This window comes from Misgurnus anguillicaudatus, chromosome 3 (genome assembly GCF_027580225.2).
Source record: "Misgurnus anguillicaudatus chromosome 3, ASM2758022v2, whole genome shotgun sequence".
NCBI lineage: Eukaryota > Metazoa > Chordata > Actinopteri > Cypriniformes > Cobitidae > Misgurnus > Misgurnus anguillicaudatus.
The window spans coordinates 44,075,021-44,097,633 of NC_073339.2; the positions used below are offsets into that span (position 1 = coordinate 44,075,021).

The following is a 22,613-nucleotide window of genomic DNA, read 5'->3' on the forward strand; positions in this document are numbered from 1 at the left end:
ATACAGACACAAAATAATTAACATCACGCCATTGACCCACATATATATTGCTTATTGTTATGTTGGCTAAAGCATGTAATGTTAACAAATGAAACCGTATTGTAAAGTGAAACCAAAAACTCGTTCTGTTTTACCTCAAAGCATGAAAGTTAACATGTTTACACTCGCTCTGGTTTGTGCGGTACCCACTATCAAAATAGACCAAATGAAGTTGTGATGACAGGAGGCCTTCACACTCTCATTTGAATGTGTGCACATGTAAGCACACTTCTTCTGGAAGAGAAACCGGATTTAACTGATTTCTCTCATAAAAGTTTGTTCTTTCAACTCTTGTCCCATTAAATGTCTCCCCTCATCCTGTAACTAATATGAATGTGATTCATATGTGTGGCGGCAGCTAATTAAACATTGATAGTGTTTCTCATTCGGAGGGTCGTGTGTGCTCTCCATCAGAATGGCAGCTCTAATTGCGTTCTGTGGGATTAGATAATGGATGATGTTCCTCCTCTCCACGTCCTTCCACAGATGCTGAAGTGGCTTAGATCCCTGCCTCTTGTATTTTCAATTATTCCCAACTTTGCAACATCTGTGGATGGAGTTTCTACTAAATGTGTAATATGTGTGTAGTATATGTACGTTCAGTGTTATGCTATTTCATGGCATACCCGCAAAACTGTTTCCTTTACCAGGATTCACAACAGCAAACGTAAGATAGAACTGTAGTATAAGCAGAGGTCCGCATGACACATTTCATCATTAGAATAGTATATGCGCACCGCTGGATTTTTGCGCATGCACGTACAGGAGAAATTAAAATGTAGCCCAGAAGATGCATAGCATTTTGTCGCAATGCGCATGCATCGAATGTCTGTGTACACATATAAGTCAAACTCTGCTTTGGAAGGTAGTCGTTCGGCTATGCGTGTGCGTACACAAAAACAAACTATACGTCAGGCTTTATGATGATTTATAATCAGAGCTAATCAGTGAACACACGTAAAGATAAGTTAACAGCCTGCAATTTTATGTTTCGAACAGAGGTGGCGATAGAGAGACAAAAGTTACAGATTGCACAGTAAAGAGCATCTATTGTCCGATTCACGGTTTTAAATTTCCTTTGGTGTGTAAGTATGTGTTATTACATGTTAAGGATATGCAAAAGTTATAAATCCCAAAGTAAACAATGACACAAGTTATTTTCTCCAACGCAAATTTCTTAACTTGGACTACAACAAACACACAGATTGTAGGCAACAGTTTACTTCCTGAGGTTGGTGATGTAGACAAGACCGACATTATCATAATTTCTTCTGCTTTTGACTCGAAGCTTGTAAGTTAACTCCTGTTAGCATTGCATTGTGAGCGAATCTTTCAAACATGGTAAAGAGCGTCAAATTTTCAGCTGACGTCAGAGGTATTCAGGCCAATCACAGCGTACAGATTAGCTGGCCAATCAGGGACACAGAGCTTTTCAGATCCGTGCATTTTAGGAAGAGAGTGAAATCTGGAGTTTTAACCATAAACTACGCAAACACATTGTATTATACCATATACACAAAACGACGTTTGTTTTAGCAATGAAATGGGTACTTTTTAAATGTCAGAGACACGAAAAATACATGTTTTTATAAAAATACAACATAATATAATTTATACATAAACATACATAAATATGTTAATTGTTCACTGTCATTACATACTGCACAACGTATGTGGATTAACTTTCTAGAAAATGATACACTTATTATTATGTTTAGTTTTAACAGATGTATTATCATCCATTGATCCACACTTTCTCTACAACAAGTTGAAAAGAACAACACATTGCTTATGAATGACCCTTATGAGAGGTTGTGATTGTTTGAGAGACGTTGGCCAATCAGGACTGGGCGTGATTGTTTATTTCTGTGTCTTTAAGTGGTGCTGTACTGTTGTGTTTCAGAGAAAATTGAAGCAATTTAAAGGTTGATTTTCTAATACTTGTCCTGCTCTGAATGAGTACATGCCCTCGGGTTACATGTGTGCTTATACAGCGCTTACACGTGGTGTTTTTAAACATAGATCATTTAAAACACTGTATTTTACATCAAACTTAGTTTATTTCAGCCACATTTGATTTAAAAATGAACTTTTTTGTTAAGGCACATATATGTTACTGTTCTTGCTTTAAGAGATTTAACTGTGATATACAGTTGCCATAGTTTATCTCTATTATACTGTATATGTAACGCTGAATGTGAGATGTTTGAGGAGATGTTTGAGGAGATGTTTGAGGAGATGTTGGAGGAGATGTTTGAGGAGATGTTTGAGGAGATGTTTGAGGAGATGTTTGAGGAGATGTTTGAGGAGATGTTTGAGGAGATGTTTGAGGAGATGTTTGAGGAGATGTTTGTGGAGATGTTTGTGGAGATGTTTGAGGAGATGTTTGAGGAGATGTTTGAGGAGATGTTTGAGGAGATGTTTGAGGAGATGTTTGAGGAGATGTTTGAGGAGATGTTTGAGGAGATGTTTGAGGAGATGTTTGAGGAGATGTTTCTCATCTGTCTTGTTTTTATCTGCATGTTGCAGTAATGAAGACCGATTGCAGCAAATCAGAAATCAACTTCAGCAGGTGAAACCATCACCATCCTACGAAGACCTGACCAGAAGAAGACAAGAATATGATCCCTCCAGAGTGAGTGCAACTCAATAATTCCTTCCCTCCTTCCTTCCTCTCTTCCTTCCTTCTTTCCTATCTGTCTGTCTGCCTGCCTTTCTTTCTTTCCATCCATCCGTCCTGCTGTCCTTCTTTCTTTTTATGTCTGTCCTTTTTCTTCCTTCATGTCTTTTTTTCTTTTGTTTCTTTCTTTCTGTTTGTCCCTTGGTCTATTTCTTTTTTCTGTCCATCCGTCCTTCTTTCTTTTTTCTGTATGTGTGTCTGTTTTCCTTTCATCCTTCCTGTCCATCCTTCTTTCTTTTCTTTCTGTATGTCTGTCTTGCCATCCAGCCATCCTTCTTTCTTTTATCTGTCTGTCTGTCTGTCTGTCCTTTTTCTTCCTTCCTGTTTTTTTATTTCTTTCTCTTTTCTGTCCCTTGGTCTATCTCTTTCTTTCCTTCTATACATCCTTTTCTGTCTGTATGTCTGTTTTCTTCCTTTCTTTCTGTACAGCAGTCGTTATGTCCTTCTTTCTTTTACTTTCTGTCCGTCTGTCTGCTTCCTTCCTTCCTGTCTTTCCTTCCTTCTTTCCTATCTGTCTGTCTGTCTGCCTGCCTTTCTTTCTTTCCATCCATCCGTCCGGCTGTCCCTTTCTTTTTTATGTCTGTCCTTTTTCTTCCTTCCTTCATGTCTTTTTTTCTTTTATTTCTTTCTTTCTGTCTGTCCCTTGGTCTATTTCTTTCTTTCTGTCCATCCGTCCTTCTTTCTTCTGTATGTGTGTCTGTTTTCCTTCCATCCTTCCTGTCCATCCTTCTTTCTTTTCTTTCTGTATGTCTTTCTTGCCTTCTGGCCATCCTTCTTTCAGTTTTTTGTCTGTCCTTTTTCTTCCTTCCTTCATGTCTTTTTTTCTTTAATTTCTTTCTTTCTGTCTGTCCCTTGGTCTATTTCTTTCTTTCTGTCCATCCCTCCTTCTTTCGTCTGTATGTGTGTCTGTTTTCCTTCCATCCTTTCTGTCCATCCTTCTTTCTTTTCTTTCTGTATGTCTTTCTTGCCTTCTGGCCATGATCCTTCTTTCTGTTTTTTTGTCTGTCCTTTTTCTTCCTTCCCTCCTTCATGTATTTTCTTCTTTTATTTCTTTCTTTCTGTCCATCCGTCCTTCTTTCTTCTGTATGCGAGTCTGTTTTCCTTCCATCCTTCTTTCTTTTCTTTCTGTATGTCTGTCTTGCCGTCCAGCCATCCTTCTTTCTTTTATCTGTCTGTCTGTCTGTCCTTTTTCTTCCTTCCTGTTTTTTATTTCTTTCTCTTGTCTGTCCCTTGGTCTATCTCTATCTTTCCTTCCATACATCCTTCTTTCTTTCTTTTTTCTGTCTGTATGTTTGTTTTCTTCCTTTCTTTCTGTACAGCAGTCGTTATGTCCTTCTTTCTTTCTTTTACTTTCTGTCCGTCTGTCTGCTTCCTTCCTTCCTTCCTGTCTTTCCTTCTTGCCATCTGTCTGTCTTTCCTTCTTTTTTCTGTCTGCCTGTCTCTTTTCAGTTTGTCTGTCTGTCTGTCATTCCTTCCATCTTTCCTTCTTTCTTTCATTCTTTTTTTGCACAGATTCAAAGCTTGATTATCAGGGTTCATCTAGGGGTGTTTCACATGTCAAATCTAAAGCAGTAGGACTAAAGAGTCCACAGTCATTTGTTTAAACTTAGCAGGTTCTCAGTCTCTTCATATAGTGTCTTTATTCCTGATCATGACACATCCACACACAGGCACATAAAGTCACATTTATTTTTATTGTTTGTATTGTTGTTTAAACTATTTTTTCTACAATTCCATTTCATAAAAAAATACTTAAAATATAGAGTCTGTATGACCCTCATGTGCATCAGTCTCGCATCAAAATGTTTCTGGCACTTTTCGAGAACAGAGCACTAATGGACCTTTTTAAATCAATGATTTCCATGTTCTTTAGAAAGAGACCCATTATACGTCATTATCCAACATAAAATTAACATGACATTTCATGTAATAAAGTCTTTAATTATGACCTCCTGCCTGGATGATTTTCTGAAGGTTAAGTACACTCTTTCACCAGTCCTTCATTTTTAAGTCCTCGTTTGTCTCTTTTGTTATCCTTTAGCTATCTTATTTTAAGCAAAGAGTTTTTTTGTGGTCTGAAGTTGCCCATTTTTGTTTTACAGTTCAAGGTTTGCAGTATTCGCTTGCTTGTGTGGCCCGGTCTTTTGCATACATCAAAAAACTGTATATATTTTTAGGTCCTTATGTTGTGTGTGGTTACTCGTTGTGTGGGTGTGTATTTGGTGGGCTGTCTGCACTGCCCAGAGCCTAAAATGAGCTGACCCAGCCCTTGACATCCCAACATTTAACCACTGTGCCACTGGGCGTACACAAACTACTGTACTTTATAGATTTTTTCACCCACATGATAGCAGTCTTACCACCAGTTTTTCTTGTGCATTAATTATCCCACCACCAGACAAGTCTTACTTAATAAATAACAAAGACATTATTAATGCGTAACTCTCTTTCAATCATTAAGAAACTGAGACGGGCATCTTTTTTCCGATCTATGCAAGAGCCTCCGCCCATCTGTTGCGTTGCGATTATTGAAGATGAAAATATGCATTTAAGCAATATGACTTTCAGGTAGATTGTTTGGGACTTTCAGTTTGGGGCACCATTCACTTTCACCGTGTGAAAAAAGAGCAGTGTGAGAATGAGTAAATGAACAGAATTGAGTAAATGCAATAATTGCTCTTTAAGCAATACTGTTATTATAAACATGGCAACAGGAGAGTAAATTTAGTGTTGTTTTTTCAAGTACTGTTGCTTTAAGAATAATAATAATGCCAAGAATACTTTATGGGCTTGCCTCCTTTGAGAAGATTTTTGTCATCTTGGCACCTTGCATGAACATAAAACGATGACAAATGTGGCATCGAAACATGAAGTTATAAAGGCAAGACTGACGGAGATTTATTATGAATAAATTAAGAATTAAATTTGCTATAATGTTTGCTATAAATGTTAGGGAGCAACAGAAACACTGAAACAACACAAATGCCACAAATGTCTCTTGGAAAAGAAGCGTTTTGTGCAAAAAAAATTGCAAAGCTGAGAGTCACCCGTTGTCATTTGAAGCACTTTAAAACAAAAACTAAATCTTTCTCAGAAGTGCTTATTAAACCCGGAGAGCCCTGAGCCACACGCGCATCCACCCAGATGTCCAGTACTTCATCTGAAGAGATGGAGGGTTATGTCCAGGGCTCGCCTGACTTTACAATTATAGCTTACATGATTACATGTGTCTGCTGGAAAAGTGAACTTCATCGAGACTTTTCAGGAGTCACAGAGAGAAAATTGAAGCTCTTGAGCTCAGTTGAGAATCGAAATAAAGCACTATGTCATTGCTAAATGTTCATTTGTCATGTATCGGTTGTTGTATAGATGTATGGTGGTCTGTTAGTAGATTAAATTGCAAGTGCAATTAACCACATTTTTATTTTAAATGATGAATCTTTAATCTTTATAGGTCATTTTATAATAAGTCCTAAATATTTGTACAATTTCTATTTCATATTGATTTTTTCTGTCTGGTGTCTTATTCATAGGTTTAATAGCTTTTATGTAATAACAGTGGCAGTATCCTCAGAAATAGCTGAATGAATAAGTCTAGTGAATGAAGGGGGCTATTGGTGGTTGTCAGAATAACGTAAGAAATATAAATGCACGTTCAGGCCGAACATAAGCGTGTACAGTAGATTCGCACAAATTGGCGACAAAAGAGTTTAATTGGATAAGATGATGGTTTTCTCGATTTTGTCTGGTGTATGTTTGTGTGTCTGTTTATCTCTGATTTGGAAGTCAGTGGCAATCTCATATCGTTCATGCACTGAGACATTTCTGCTGCAAGAATTACAGCTATTTATTTTTGTTACTGCATTAACTGATATCATGGCTGATGTTGGTGGCAGTTGCCAGGCAACAGTTGTCATTACTGTTGCTTATGCTTTTGGTTTGTTCTAAATTTATGATTTTCGTCTGCCAAAAAAATCCCCAAGATTCACATTGAATGAGAAATTTCAGAACATCTATTAGACGTCGGAGTGAGCTCTTTACATTTGGGCCACTAATATATACCCCAACAGAACACCATAGCAACAGTCCACTTAATATATAATAATAGCAACGCTCGGGCAAACACCCTAGGAACTGCGTAACAGCGGCCTGTCAAAACCTTAGCAACAGGCCACTTAGAACAGTGGTTTCAAAACTTTTTCAGCGTGCGGCCCCCCTTGTGTACGGTGCATTCCTTCGCGGCCCCCCAAAGAAAATTTGTGACAAAAAACTGTTCTAAAACTCAACATTTTAATAAAAAAACATTAAATTATACAAATATAGTGCTTTTGGTTAGTAGCCTTATTTTTTAGGTTTAATTACACAGAATTCATGATAAATTCATGTATTTCATAAAATGTCATAAAACTGGGGCCCCCCTGGCACCATCTCGCGGCCCCCAGTTTGAAAACCACTGACTTAGAATACTATAGCAACCGCATAAATGGCCTACAGCCAGGAAACACCCTAGGAACAGCCTAGCAAAGCCCCGGCAACCACTTTGCAACAAACCACTCAGAATATTATAGGACTTTATTTGGTGTACTGTCACTTTAAAACCTACATGTAATGCACGAATCCTATACTTTTACATATGCATTTGCTTAAGAAAATATCCACATTCATACAGCAGACTATGTTTACGAGGCTGATTGCGGCATTTTAAAAAGATTTTGTGTAAATATGTCCGTTCAAGCGCAAGGAAACATGAAGCCTTGACATGCGGCCACTTTGAATGCACGCACACAAAACTTCTAAAACAGTGTGTGAGTACATCCTAGCAACCCTTTTAGCAACAAGCCACTCAGAAAAAATATAACAACTGCAGAGCAATACCCTGGCAAACACCCTAGCAACCTCTTAGCAACATGTGCCACTCAGAACACTATAACAACTGCAGAGCAATGCCCTGGCAAACAACCTAGCAACCTCTTAGCAACATGTGCCACTCAGAACACTATAACAACTGCAAAGCAATTCCCTGGCAAAACACCCTAGCAACCTCTAAGCAACATGCCACTCAGAACACTTTAGCATAGCAACACCCTGGCAAAACACAATAGCAACTTCTTAGCAACAAGCCACTCAGAAAAATATAACAACTGCAGAGCAATGCCCTGGCAAACACCCTAGCAACCTCCTAGCAACATGGCACTCAGAACACTATAACAACTGCAGAGCAATGCCCTGGCAAACACCATAGCAACCTCTTAGCAACATGCCACTCAGAACACTATGACAACTGCAAAGCAATGTCCTGGCAAAAGACCCTAGCAACCTCTCAGCAACATTCCACTCAGAACACTTTAATGTAGTAACACCCTGGCAAAACACCCTAGCAACCTCTCAGCAACATGCCACTCAGAACACTTTAATGTAGTAACATCTTGGCAAAATACCCTAGCAACCTCTTAGAACATGCCACTCAGAACCCATTAACAACTTCAAAGCAATGCCCTGGCAAACACCCTAGCAACTTCTTAGCAACATGTGCCACTCAGAATACTATAACAACTGCAAAGCAATGCCCTGGCAAACACCCTAGCAACCTCTAAGCAACATGCCACTCAGAACACTTTAGCATAGCAACACCCTGGCAAAACACAATAGCAACTTCTTAGCAACAAGCCACTCAGAAAAATATAACAACTGCAGAGCAATGCCCTGGCAAACACCCTAGCAACCTCCTAGCAACATGGCACTCAGAACACTATAACAACTGCAGAGCAATGCCCTGGCAAACACCCTACCAACCTTATAGCAACATGCCACTCAGAACACTTTAATGTAGCAACACCCTGACAAAACACCCTGGCAACCTCTTAGCAACAAGCCACTCAGACCACTATAACAACTGCATAGCAACACCCTGGCAAAGCACCCTAGAAACTGCATAGCAACACCCTGTGAAACACCTAACCCACTGCTTGTGAACAAACCATTGTAGCAACCACATAACAACGCCCTGGCAACACCCTAAAATCTTGGCAACGACTTTTGCACTGTATACATTTGCACCATAGTTTATGGTAAAAATAAGTCCTGATATACTAGTTGCTTGTGCTTGTAAGTTAACTAGAGTCCAGTGGTTAAATAAGTTAAAGGAAGCTGCAAAAATGACACAAGAAAGATTAAAGAAAAAGACAGAAGATGGAAAATTAAGACGGTTGTCATAATGATTTTTTGCTCTTTTCCTTGTACCAGAATGTTTTGAGACGAGCACCCCGGTCCTGTCAGGTCCAATTAATCCCGCATCTTCAGATCCACACACAGGCTTGACAGGCACCCGTGACGGCTGTGTATAAAGCGATTGAGTGGCGGCAACTAGGTGGCTTTCCACAAACCTGACAGATAATCCCAAATACTAAACCAGGTGCCGGAGATGTCAAAACACATCATCGTGAGCTAATAGAGGAAGCTTAAGACTGCAAGAAACCAAAGATGGACAGGGAACAAGAGATTTTAGCATGTTTGTGCTCGAGTAAGCAGGTCAAAGTTAAAAAGAAAAACTGCTCAGATGTGTTTAAGTTTGTCTGAGTGCAGGAAACAGTGGTCAGGAATCTGAATGAAGAGAAAGAAATGGAGGGAGCCATCGAGGAACCTCAGGGGAGAAATGAGCAAGGACAGAGTCGAAATCGTGTGTCGAATTTTTTATCCTACCTCTAAAGTTCAGCAGTGGATGCCTGATTCATTTTGGGAATTTAAGTAGGAATGCATGAGCAGAATCTGTTTTGTAAGAAGAGCTATACTATATTACATTTTTAACTCTTACACTGCACCATAGTGTTACTTATGCAACGTTCACATTCCGGAGACTGGATGGGGCGTGTCCAGTGACGCGACAAAGTTGAGAACAGTTTAACTTTATGCAAATAACGAAAGCGACTACCAATTAGAGCGAAGCAGTGGTGTTCACGTCATCTGTCTTTTGACATATACTGAGAGGACAGTTACCTATTTGTTTATAGTTGTTACAAGGACAACCAGAATAACTGTACGTTCACACCGCCGCAGACTTTGAGCTTCCAAAGAAGCTCAGGCCGCCCGGTCAAGGACGCTTGTCAAAAAGTACGGGGAAGCTCGTTGACGCTTTGGCCGCTCAGAAGTCTGTTTTCTTAGAACTAATGTTGTGGTAGGAACAAAAGTTTACATTGTATGTTTCTTCGGAATTAACCAGCGAAGAATGTCTAGGCTATATTCCGATTGGTTGCTGTCGTTTTGCCGCTAAACCACGTCATAGCTCATTACCATAAAGTTGAGCTTCTTTCAACTTTCTGAACAAGACGGCCAAAACGCGACGCAGATGGATTTGACATTTCTTGCAGCTGAGAGAAGCAAGCTTCCATTGTAAATGAATGACTTTGGAACTTTGGAAGCTCAAGTCTGCGGCGGTGTGAACGTACAGTTAGGAACGCCTCCTAATGACCGATTGAAAGAGACAAGCGACACACAGCGACAACGTCACTTGTAATATGTACAGGGATAAGGAAAATGTACTTGGTGGACATATTTGCAATAATTATCTAAACATTATACGAAGATACCTCACGGTTTTTCCTAAAAATAGGATCTAACTTATAAAAACGAAAAACAGGATCTAACTTTTACAATTTTTGGATATAGGTATACTAAAAAAAAAAAAAACCCTCCAATATGCATTGTCATACCATGTAAACATTGATCCAGTTCTGCATTACCTTTGTGTTAGTGGGTTGAGTGAGATGCACGAGGAGGTCATGAGCAGACTCCCGCGGCCTTGAGGCTAAATTACCCTCGCAAAATGGTTTCACCATCTGCTGCTAACAAGCGTGGGGCATTTGGGCAGCACGACCGTGGCTTTTCAGGGGACGTTAGAGGGCACTGGGCCGTGGCGGCGCTACATCAAAGGTCCAAATGCCGCACACGCCGTAGAGACTCAAGGGAGAGTCAACAAGCGATGGGATGACCGCTATACTTACGACATGTTTATTTTAGCAGTGAGGCAGTACAGTACTGAGTTTGTAGAAAACAGGAAGAAAGTATGACATATACCTACTGTACAGTGTTGCACATGTGGATGTCAACCAGCTAATAAATAATCAAAATGAATGTCTCGTTTAAAGGAAAACACCACCGTTTTCAATTTTTTACTATGTTCTTACCTCAACAAGACAAATTAATACATACCTATCTTTTTTCAATGCATGCACTTTTAATCTTTGTACAGCGCCTCATGAAGTGTTAGCATTTAGCCTAGCCCCATTCATTCCTATGGCTCCAAACAGTGATGAATTAAGAAGCCACCAAACATCTCCATGTTTTCCCTATTTAAAGACTGTTACATGAGTAGTTACACGAGTACGTAAGGTGGCACAAAATAAAACTTTAGTTTGGAGCCAAAAGGATGAATGAGGCTAGGCTAAATGCTAACACATTCAAGAAGCGTTGTACAAATATTAAAAGTGCATGCATTGAAAAAATATAGGGATGTATTAATTCATCTAAGTTGAGATAAAAACATAGTAAAATATTGAAAAACGGTGGTGTTTTCATTTAAAATGAGTTTTAGAATCTGGTTACAAATGTTATCAGCAGTGGTTCTTAAACTTTTCGTCGTGCACCCTCCTCCCTTGTGTAGGGTGCATCCCTTTTGCCCCTCCCCAATAGGGCTGGGTATCGATTCAGATGTTCCATATCGATTAAATTTCGATTCACAAGCTATGAAGTCGATTTGATTTTGATTCTTGATTAAATTTTCGATTCCGGTCCTCAAAAGAACAGTGAACAGCAGTTTACAAGTGGGTAATTAATAAAAGAAATTAATACTATCAATTGTCGTTTTGCTTGCGAAATCTAAAATGCTTCCATACATCTGACTTTTTATGTGAATGTGGCATCAACGTCGAAGAAGCACCTGAAACCGCCATTTTAAGCACTTAATGAATGAATAAATGACAGGCTCGCCTCTCGCTCCTTGGTAACATCGCGCAAGCAAAAAAGAGGGTGACATCTAGTGAAGAAGACTAGTAATTAGATTAACGTTAATCTTACGTTAATGTTTGCGGAAATAAATAAAAAAATCGATTCTGCTCTTTGAGAATCGATTTTGAATCGACCATCTTTAAAATAATGATTAATCGAAAAATCAATTTATTTTTGCCCAGCCCTACTCCCCAAAGAAAATGTATGACATGAAACAATCTCAAACTTAGAATTTGAATCAAACAAAACATATCAAATTATGTAACGTAGTGCTGTTAGTTGATAGCTACACTCTTAAAATGGTTGTGATAAAACGACACATTTGTGTTGTTTTAAAACATCTTGTGTTGTCCCTTTTATTTATTTGAACACAAAATGACACATAATGTGTTAAATAGCATAACACAAACAAATGTGTAAAAAATGAACACATTCTTTCTTAGGGGCTAATCACACCACACGCATTTTAAATGCTTGGAAACACAAGTGTGATCGGCAACCTTAGAGTGTTTTTTTTTTAGGTTTGATTACACAAATTTATGATAAATTTATATATTTTTAAAAATGTTGTAAAACTGCCACCCCCCCGGCATCATCTCGCACCCCCTCGTTTGAAAACCACTGGGTTCCAGAGACTTTTGGGTTTTGTGTACAAATGGGTGAGAATAAGGTTGACAGTGAGATTTGTTGTTTTTTGTAGCTCAGTTGTCTTTTGAAGAACGTGTTATTTGATTTTAAAACAGCAAACAGGCCAGCTTGGTTACTTTTTACAGCTGTAGCATATAAAAAGCAGCATGTTGGGTAAAGTTTTCGCCTGCAGTGTTACACACACTCGGGAGAAAAGCGACTGAGCACAGCTTACAGGCACACCTCTCACAGCTTGAGCTCGGTGACAAACTCGCAAGCCCGGTTTGTGTTTGCCGAGAGACGCCGTGCTGAGTCTAAATCCGATGGCAAAGCTTCACTCCCCACCGCCTATTCCCTCTGACTCCAAGCTTAAATCAATGGAATCTTATTACAGGAAAGAAATGATAAAAACTAAGGCTTTTTGTTGGCTCCTTTAAATCGCCTTTAACACATCCATCTCTGTGTAAATCCACAGCTTCTCTAATGTAAATACCTCTGTGTAATCTCGCAGTATCTGCATGCACGAGTGCCATATGCGTTTTCGTAAACGCTTGCACGTTTGTTGTGGCATGCGTGTTTGCCGTCGCAGTCATGCCATCTACATTGCTTTCATCTGTCCACACAGCCATTTTAATCTGATAACGGTTGCCATGGTGCCCTGATTTCCCCTTCAGTGAGGTTCGGCAGGGTTGAGCAGGTTTTGTTGATCCTTTTTGACCCCACGTGGTTTAGCTCGACCAGACCACCAAGCCTGTCGTGGCAAAGTTTCAAATTCTCTCTCCCTCGATTGGAGTCAAGCGCCTGGCAGCGGTCCCACGTCTTGTCCCTTCTGCCTAAAATGCTAATTACTCTGTAAAGATCAATCGCATGTGCCCGTGATAACATCTGTGGCCAGTGAGGTAAAGCACGTGAGTATTGTGGAATATTCAAAGTGGACGGAGCCTCTTGTGTTTTGTAATCAACTCTCCCAGTGGAAGCAACTAGCTAACATTTCAGAGCATTAACGTCCAGAGATTTTATTCCTGTTTGTGGTGAATGTGTCCAGATGGAAATGCAGAGTAACTCTAGGAACCCAGAAGTCACACCAAATTACAGACAGATGCTAAATGTTCTGGGCTGTCACATTTGTTTAGTGGAGGATCTGTTTCTTGTATTTAAAGTCTCTGTAAAGTCAATCTTGAAAATTTGTTTCTAAACCCATTATAAATGTTCGAAATGTATTGCAGAAACTTGCCAAAAAGACTGTAAACTATGTAGTACTGAATTGCAGAATTAGATCGTTAAATTGTTTTTCCACATTTCTGTGTTCAGGATTACTTGGGCGGAGCTAAAACGGTGGCTCGATGATGCACTTGAGGCACCGAGCATGGCCCCGCCCCTTAAACAATCCCGAGCATTCATTCAGGTTGTAGATGGATTTGAAAGTTGAGAGAGATGGCAGCTTTCCCTCGAGTGGGTGTGGTTTCAGGGCAGATAGCGGACATGCCCCCAGAATTTGGCAGAGAATCCTGCCTGTTTTCCAAGATTTTGAAAACTTATTTGATTTATTTGGTATTTTTTTCGAGCATTTAAATTTGGTTGGGTGGTTAATAACACATTTGTGGTGTGACAAACTCTAAACACATTTAATATCTGAATTCACAGGGACTTTAAGGAAGTAAACACATTTTTATTACAAGTATATTAACAGTAATAATTTAGCAAACCCATAAACATTAGCTTTTAATTAAAATGGGTTCCTGTATCGTTAAACCAGATTTCTTTGTTCAGGATTATTTGGGTGGAGCTAAAAGAGTGGCTCAGTGATGCACTTGAGCCACCATGCATGGCCCCGCCCCTAACACAATCCCGAGCATCCATTCAGGTTGTATTTGAAAGTTGAGAGAGACGGCAGCTTTCCCTTGAGTGGGTGTGGTTTCAGGGCAGATAGCGGACCCCAGTGCACCCCAGTGTTTGAGAGCAGAGAATCCTGCCTGTTTTTCCCACATTTTTGACAATTTTTTATTTACTTGCCATTTTTTCCAACATTTATATTTAATTTAATTTAATTTAAACACATTTATACTACGGCGTTGTTAAATGCTTTATTCTGATTGGGTGAGAAATGTTCCATGGGTGTAGATTATTTTTCTGTAAACTGCACACCCAACTTGTCAAATGTTTTAAAAAAATTGACTTTATTTTCTTATAATTCAACGGCCCATCGTCAATTATTCCTTATCTAATATAGGACTTTATAGTAACTTTAAGGAAGTAATTTTGTAATATGTAGATTTACAGTAATAATTTTAGCAAACTCATAAACACTAGCTTTTTATAAAAATGGGTTCCTGTAGCTCAATAGGTAGAGCATTGAGTTTGCAATGCAAAGGTCATGGGTTTGATCCCCAGTGAACACCCATACAGTTTTATTTATTTAAATTTAGTTCGTAATAAACTTGACCTAAACTTGAATTGAATTGTGTGGCTTATTTTTCTAACCTATTGTACTATGATTTTCAAAACCTTCAAGATGGATCCTTTCTGTGGAACAATAAGTCTCGGTTAGAGCCATAAACGTATATCGAGTCCTTTAATACCATCCCCTGTGACAAAGGCCCTGACTGATCATCTGTGCGGCCAGAATAGACATCAGAAAGAATGAAAGAAAGCGAGAAAAGGCAGGAATTGTATATCGTTTTGATCATTGGCCGCGTGCAGCACTCTATCATTCCCACAATCATCTCTCGCTTTTCTAAACGTGACCTTTCAGACGAATGCACATCACCATTTCGCTCCATACTATGTGACATTCGATCCCTGCGAGACACTTTGTTTAAAGATCGCACTTAGCATGCAGGGTGGCGCGCAGGGCCGCTGCCACACACGGGAGGACGTGCGCCTATAAACGTCTCGTTGAGACAAATGCCACCATTTTCCTCCCGGAGAACTCGGATATGATCTCGCTTCTTTACATAATGCATCTAACCTTCATCCGTCACACACGGCAATCCCAGAATCCCACTGCGGTCATGAGACTAACATTAAACCCAATGCTGTGTATGGATGTGAATTTAGCTCAAGTTAGACCAGTTTAAAGTTCACAAGTCTTTGAAATAATTTTACTTTATTCTGACGTTGATTTATTTGTTTTATACAGATCAGAGGTCCTGATGCAAGAATGGCTCCAAGGTACAACGATGTGGATCGGATGTATGCGACAGTACCCAGGTAAGACTTGCATGTATTTTGACATGTTTGGATGTTGTATGTTAGACATATTAGACCACCAGAAGCTTATTTTCCATGCCTGTATTTTAAAGACTTGCATGTTTTTGGTGACTACCTAGTGCATACTTCATACAACTGATCAAGGACCACACCCTCTCCTGCAAGATTTGTTGCTCATTGTAAAAAAAGAGCACACATCTTACAAGACGAGTCTAAATATGCAGTCAGAGAGTGTCTGGGCGTAGGTACGCTCAAAAAGTAGGCTAAGATCTGCAGTCTTGTAGTTGTGCGCTTAGCTTTATAGTCAACAAGACAAGGAAAAGCAAAGGAAGGTGGGGAGGAGCCATTGTTTCTTACACACACACTCATTTTAATCCTCTTTCAGCCCCTTAATTAAATCTTGAGTGTTTGCCTTCCGAGAGCTTTTCTCATCCCGGAATATTCACCTGATCCACTCCCAGGGGAGCGGGATCCAGACAGAAAGCTGGGAATGCTAACCTGGCTTGCGGCCCAGTGCTTAAGTGTTTCAATCATTCCCTGACAGGAACGCACACAGATACGAGGAGAGACTTAACTGTGGCCCACTGAACGCTGGGAACGGTCGATGTGGCCCAGCATACAAAAAAGCCTGAAAGTCATATTTAAATCAAATTCCACTCAGATTTCTGACAAAGATTGAAAAGCATGGTTCATGAGACAATGGCAATCATATCAGATGGTAATACTATGGTATTTTGATTTAAATCGTTACAAAATGGAGAATTTTTAGTACCAGTTTTGGTACTGGTGTGGTACTTTAATGTATGTTGGGTCAGTAAATGACTACCATAGTTACACATTACACTGTTACTGTGGGTTCATACAAGACGTGAATATTTTGCGCTATTCCCGTGTAGTTAGAGGCTTGAACATTTTGCGTTAACTGTCTCCATTATTGTTTTGTATTTCTGCATCCGCTCGCTACGTTGTAATCACATCGCTACGAAAGCAAGCTCCTGATTGGTTAACGCTGCACAAAAATCCGTCAAAGTTCCGATTTGTGCAATTCGTCAAACGCTCAATTTGCGCAAGATGATGTGTTCACATACAGAGACAATGATTTTGTCCTGCATTGTTGTTTTGTATTTCTCCATCTGGTCGCTACGTCGTTATCACGTCAATAAAAAGCTCCTGATTGGTTAACGTTGCATAAATATTCGTAAAAGTTCCGATTTTTTCAACTTGTACATGCAATTCATCAAATGCTCAATATGCGTATGAAGATGTGTCTACATACAGCGATAATGATTTTGTCCTGTATTGTTGTTTTTATTTCTGCATCGGCTCGCTACGTCGTTATCACGTCGCTAAGAAAGCAAGTTCCTGATTGGTTAACGGGGCACAAAAATCCGTCAAAGTTCCGATTTGTGCAATTCGTCAAACGCACAATTTGCGCAAGAAGATGTGTTCACATACAGAGACAATGATTTTGTCCTCCATTATTGTTTTGTATTTCTGCATCCGCTCGCTACGTTGTAATCACATCGCTACGAAAGCAAGCTCCTGATTGGTTAACGCTGCACAAAAGTCCGCCAAAGTTCCGATTTGTGCAATTCATCAAACACTCAATTTGCGCAAGAAGATGTGTTCACATACAGAGACAATGATTTTGTCCTGCATTGTTGTTTTGTATTTCTCCATCTGGTCGCTACGTCGTTATCACGTCAATAAAAAGCTCCTGATTGGTTAACGTTGCACAAATATTCGTAAAAGTCCCGATTTTTTCAACTTGTACATGCAATTCATCAAATGCTCAATTTGCGCATGAAGATGTGTCCACATACAGCGATAATGATTTTGTCCTGTATTGTTGTTTTTATTTCTGCATCCGCTCACTACGTCGTTATCACGTTGCTAAGAAAGCAAGTTCCTGATTGGTTAACGCCGCACAAAAATCCGTCAAAGTTCCGATTTGTGCAATTCGTCAAACGCGCAATTTGCGCAAGAAGATGTGTTCACATACAGAGACAATGATTTTGTCCTCCATTATTGTTTTGTATTTCTGCATCCGCTCGCTACGTTGTAATCACATCGCTACGAAAGCAAGCTCCTGATTGGTTAACGCTGCACAAAAATCCGCCAAAGTTCCGATTTGTGCAATTCGTCAAACGCTCAATTTGCGCAAGAAGATGTGTCCACATACAGCGACAATGATTTTGTCCACCATTATTGTTTTGTATTTCTGCATCCGCTCGCGACGTTGTAATCACATCGCTACAAAAGCAAGCTCCTGATTGGTTAATGCTGCAAAAATGTTTTGCCAAAATTCCGATTTGTGCAATTCATCAAACACTCAATTTGCGCAAGAAGATGTGTTCACATACAGAGACAATGATTTTGTCCTGCATTGTTGTTTTGTATTTCTCCATCTGGTCGCTACGTCGTTATCACGTCAATAAAAAGCTCCTGATTGGTTAACGCTGCACAAATATCCGTCAAAGTTCCGATTTTTTCAACTTGTGCATGCAATTCATTAAATGCTCAATTTGCGCATGAAGATGTGTCCACATACAGCGATAATGATTTTGTCCTGTATTGTTGTTTTTATTTCTGCATCCGCTCGCTACGTTGTAATCACATCGCTACGAAAGCAAGCTCCTGATTGGTTAACGCTGCACAAAAGTCCGCCAAAGTTCCGATTTGTGCAATTCATCAAACACTCAATTTGCGCAAGAAGATGTGTTCACATACAGAGACAATGATTTTGTCCTGCATTGTTGTTTTGTATTTCTCCATCTGGTCGCTACGTCGTTATCACATCAATAAAAAGCTCCTGATTGGTTAACGTTGCACAAATATCCGTCAAAGTTCCGATTTTTTCAACTTGTGCATGCAATTCATTAAATGCTCAATTTGCGCATGAAGATGTGTCCACATACAGCGATAATGATTTTGTCCTGTATTGTTGTTTTTATTTCTGCATCCGCTCACTACGTCGTTATCACGTTGCTAAGAAAGCAAGTTCCTGATTGGTTAACGCGGCACAAAAATCCATCAAAGTTATTTTTTTTTTAATTTGTGCAATTCGTCAAATGGTCAATTTGCGCATGAAGATGTGTCCGCATACGGCGACAATGATTTTGTCCTCCATTGTTGTTTTGTATTTCTCCATCCGCTCGCTACGTCGTAATCACGTCGCTAAGAAAGCAAGCTCCTGATTGGTTAACGTGACACAAATATTTGCCAAAGTTCAGATTTTTTCAACTTGTGCAATTCGTCAAATGCTCAATTTGCGTATGAAGATGTGTCCACATACAGCGACAATGATTTTGTCCTCTATCGTTGTTTTGTATTTCTGCATCTGCTCGCTACGTCGTAATCATGTCGCTAAGAAAGCAAGGAAGCTCCTGATTGGTTAAGGCGGCACAAAAATCTGCCAAAGTTCCGATTTTTCCAACTTGTGCAATTTGTCAAATGCTCAATTTGCGTATGAAGATGTGTCCACATACAGCGACAATGATTTTGTCCTTCATTGTTGTTTTGTATTTCCTCATCTGCTCGCTACGTCGTAATCACGTCGCTAGAAAAGCAAGCTTATGATTGGTTAACGCTGCACAAAAATCCGCCAAAGTTCCCATTTTTACAACTTGTGCAATTTGTCAAACGCTCAATTTGCGCATGAAGATGTGTCCACATACAGCGATAATGATTTTGTCCTGTATTGTTGTTTTGTATTTCTCCATCCGCTCGCTACGTTGTAATCACGTTGCTAAGAAAGCAAGCTCCTGATTGGTAAACGCGACACAAATATTTGCCAAAGTTGAGATTTTTTCAACTTGTGCAATTCGTCAAATTCTCAATTTGCACCGCAGGATGTCTATGGCGTCTTTGCATTGACTTAACATGTAAATCACTTGCGCTTACCGCTTTATTCGCGTCTGGTATGAATGCACCATTAGAGTTGCATCAATATAAAAAAAATCACGTATATGCGATTATTCAGACTGATATCTGCCTATACCAATAGTTTGGTGTTAATTTTAAGTTTTGGTTAACTTGCATTAACTAAATTCTGAAGATTACATTTTCCAAATGTTATTTATTCATATAATGACCATCTGATATTAAACTAGTGATGTTTCTTTACATTTTCTATACACAGAGCTCAAATTCATTGCATTTTCCTGTTCTCTTTTGATTGACAGGGTATATCGGCCATTGCTTTTATCGTCCGATACTGATTATTGGCCGATATATTGGTGCATCTCTACATGCTGTACTTCAAAACATAGGCTACCATACTATACAAATATGATAATTATTTAGTACTATGGTATGTAATAAAGTACCACAGTATTACCATCTGTGTCATCATCATCTGAGTTTTTAGTCTTAAAATGCAGACATCACACCTTTGTACATCAAAGCAAATTTTCAAATCTTTGTACTTATAAAAAAATACATATGCTCTTTAACACCTGCACGAGTTTTAGCAGAGACATCAAAAACAAAGTTTCTGCTGCTCATAAAGTCAGTCATTTCCACGTTTCTCGCCTTGTTTCAATGTTTCCCTCAAAATAAACACTGAACACCTCATTCCCCCGTGACTCTCAGCTCGCCCTGAAACGGCAGCGTCGCCCGCAGCCCGATGTGTTCATAAGAACGGACCATTTAAATGAAATGAAATACATTTTTCAGGGTTGAACTTAGTGCCGCAGTTCCCCCGGGTGCTCATTCAGACCCATTTCCTTTCAAATGACTGCGCCTCGTCGCATTAGCATATATTTCCATGCGCTCGCTGTCCTCTGTGTGTGCGATCCGGTAGGAGCAAAAGTGCTCGTTTTGGTCTTTCGGAGAAGTTCCTCCAGGCTGAAACTGATCACTTTAAACAGCGAGTCACATTTGAAGCCACAGGGACAGATTTTATACTGCATTCATTGTAGGAAGTGTAATGCAGCTGTCAGCACAGAACGTAAAGGATCGCTGGGATGGTGGCTTAGTGGTTTAAACTCAGGGCTGGAAACCATATGGCTATCGGCTTGAATTTTATATTAAGCGTGATGTTGCTTAAATGTTGCAGAAATCAATTCCGCTGTAAGAAAGATTCTGGTTGTTTTGTTTTGCTTGTAAACTGCGTGAAGATTTTGTTATGGTTATATTTTATTACTTCTATCCCTTTTGAAATGTTTTGTTTACTTTGCTGTTTTTATTTGAAAAATTCACGTTACGTTGTGTTAAAGTTTAAAGGCACAATATGTAGGATTTTCACCACTAGAGGTCGCTATTTCACAATAACAATGTAAAAAGACGCAGTTTGACGTTATGAAGAAGACAAGCCTTTATTTAAAATGGGAATTCCCACGAATTTACAAATTCTTGGAAGCTTTTGGGATAATATAAGTACGCAACTGCATTAAATATATCACACTGTGCAATCTTACATATTGTGGCTTTAAGCAACCATGTTTACTTCCTTTTTTCTCTCTCTAAAGCTTTCTCACATTAATATCCTTTAGAAATGGTTTACTTCTTAGGTCATCACATTTGCATACAAAAGAATCATTTCCATTACATCCTAACCACAGTAGGATGGAAATTAGGGTGAAGAGCTTTAGCCCAAAGTACTTGCCCACTAATCGCCCAGACTCTTGGGTCTTATTTGGATAAAGATCAGACAAAAGCAGGAGGTTACACAACAATACTGTTGTCTGCAAATAGTGACTCATAATGGAATTGGTCCTTTACAGTTAAGATCCTTAAATCTCACCATGTATGTGAACATATAGCGTGTTTTAAACAATGTTTCCCGAAAACAAAACTCCGTATCTAACAGTGTGCCAGTAAAGCGAGACTCCTGAGAACATTGGGTTCAACTACAGAGGTTGTAGTGAAGTTATGATTATGAAGTATTCGTTTATTTAAGATTGTGTGGTGGTGCCTGCATAGAAAGAGATGTTTTGATATTGCTTATCAGAATAGACTGCGGTTTTCTTTGTTCGTTCATTTTGGCAACAAAAACCAGTTACTTCTTTAGTGTCATGACATCTCGCTCTGTTTTTATTGCGTTTTGGCTGCGGCTGCCGTTTTGCTTCCAAGTAAATAAAGCACAGTGACTGTGTTTTGCTTTTAACATTGTTTGCCTTGAAACACAGAGGATGTAATGAAATCAGCGTTTGGAAATGAAACTCTGTTATTTTGCTTTCTGCCTGCGTCAGCTTCTGTTTTCCCCAAGGCCCGATGTCTGGAACAGCCATTGATGTAATATTCGTATATGAGGGGCTCTGATGCAAAACCCTCTAAGTGTGTCTGACTTTCTGTTTGAGCCAGATGTCTGAAATTGTCATTGATGGGCTTTATCTATTTACCGGAATTGTCTTGTCTATCAGACAAATATGTCTGTCTGTTTTTCTACCTTTCTTGACTGACTGTCTATCTGTATGTCTATGTTCTGAATAGACAGAAAGACAAGCAGGCAAACAAACGATAGACGGATAGACAGTTTGATGGATGGACAGATGTATAGATTTGGATGGATGAGCAGACGGACGTATAGACAGTTGGATGGATGGATAGTTGGATGGATGGACGGATGGATTGACAGATGAACTGATGGATGGTCGGATGGACATACAGGTAGAGAGTTGGAATGGATAGATGGATGGACATAAAGACCGTTAGATGGATGGATGGATAGTTGGATGGATTGATGGACAGATAGACAGTGTAATGGATGGACAGATTAATGGATGGATGGATGGACAGACAGACAGGAAGATAGGATAGATGTATGTATGGACGTAAATACACTTCAATGGATGGATGGATGGATGGATGGACAGATAGTTGGATGGATGTACAGACGGACGGACGTATGGACAGTTCGATGGATGGATGTAAGGATAGTTGGATGGATGGATAGACAGATAGACAGTTTGATGAATGGACGAATAGACAGATTAACTGATGGATGGATGGACAGACAGACAGGTAGATATTTGGAATGGATAGAAGGATGGACGTAAAGACACTTTGGATGGATGGATGGATGGACAGATAGTTGGATGAATAGACAGATGGA

General features: G+C 39.5%; 1 protein-coding gene across 2 annotated transcripts in view; it reads left to right on the forward strand.

Annotated features, from left to right (window-relative positions):
- The window catches only part of pard3ba (par-3 family cell polarity regulator beta a), a 190,150-nt gene that overhangs the window by 159,483 nt on the left and 8,054 nt on the right, over nucleotides 1-22,613 (forward strand). For both annotated transcript variants that reach the window (XM_073866239.1, XM_073866240.1), the window contains 2 exons: nucleotides 2,569-2,674; nucleotides 15,486-15,556. In XM_073866239.1, coding sequence (XP_073722340.1) covers nucleotides 2,569-2,674; nucleotides 15,486-15,556 — 177 coding nt within the window. The remainder of the gene's footprint in view (nucleotides 1-2,568; nucleotides 2,675-15,485; nucleotides 15,557-22,613) is intronic.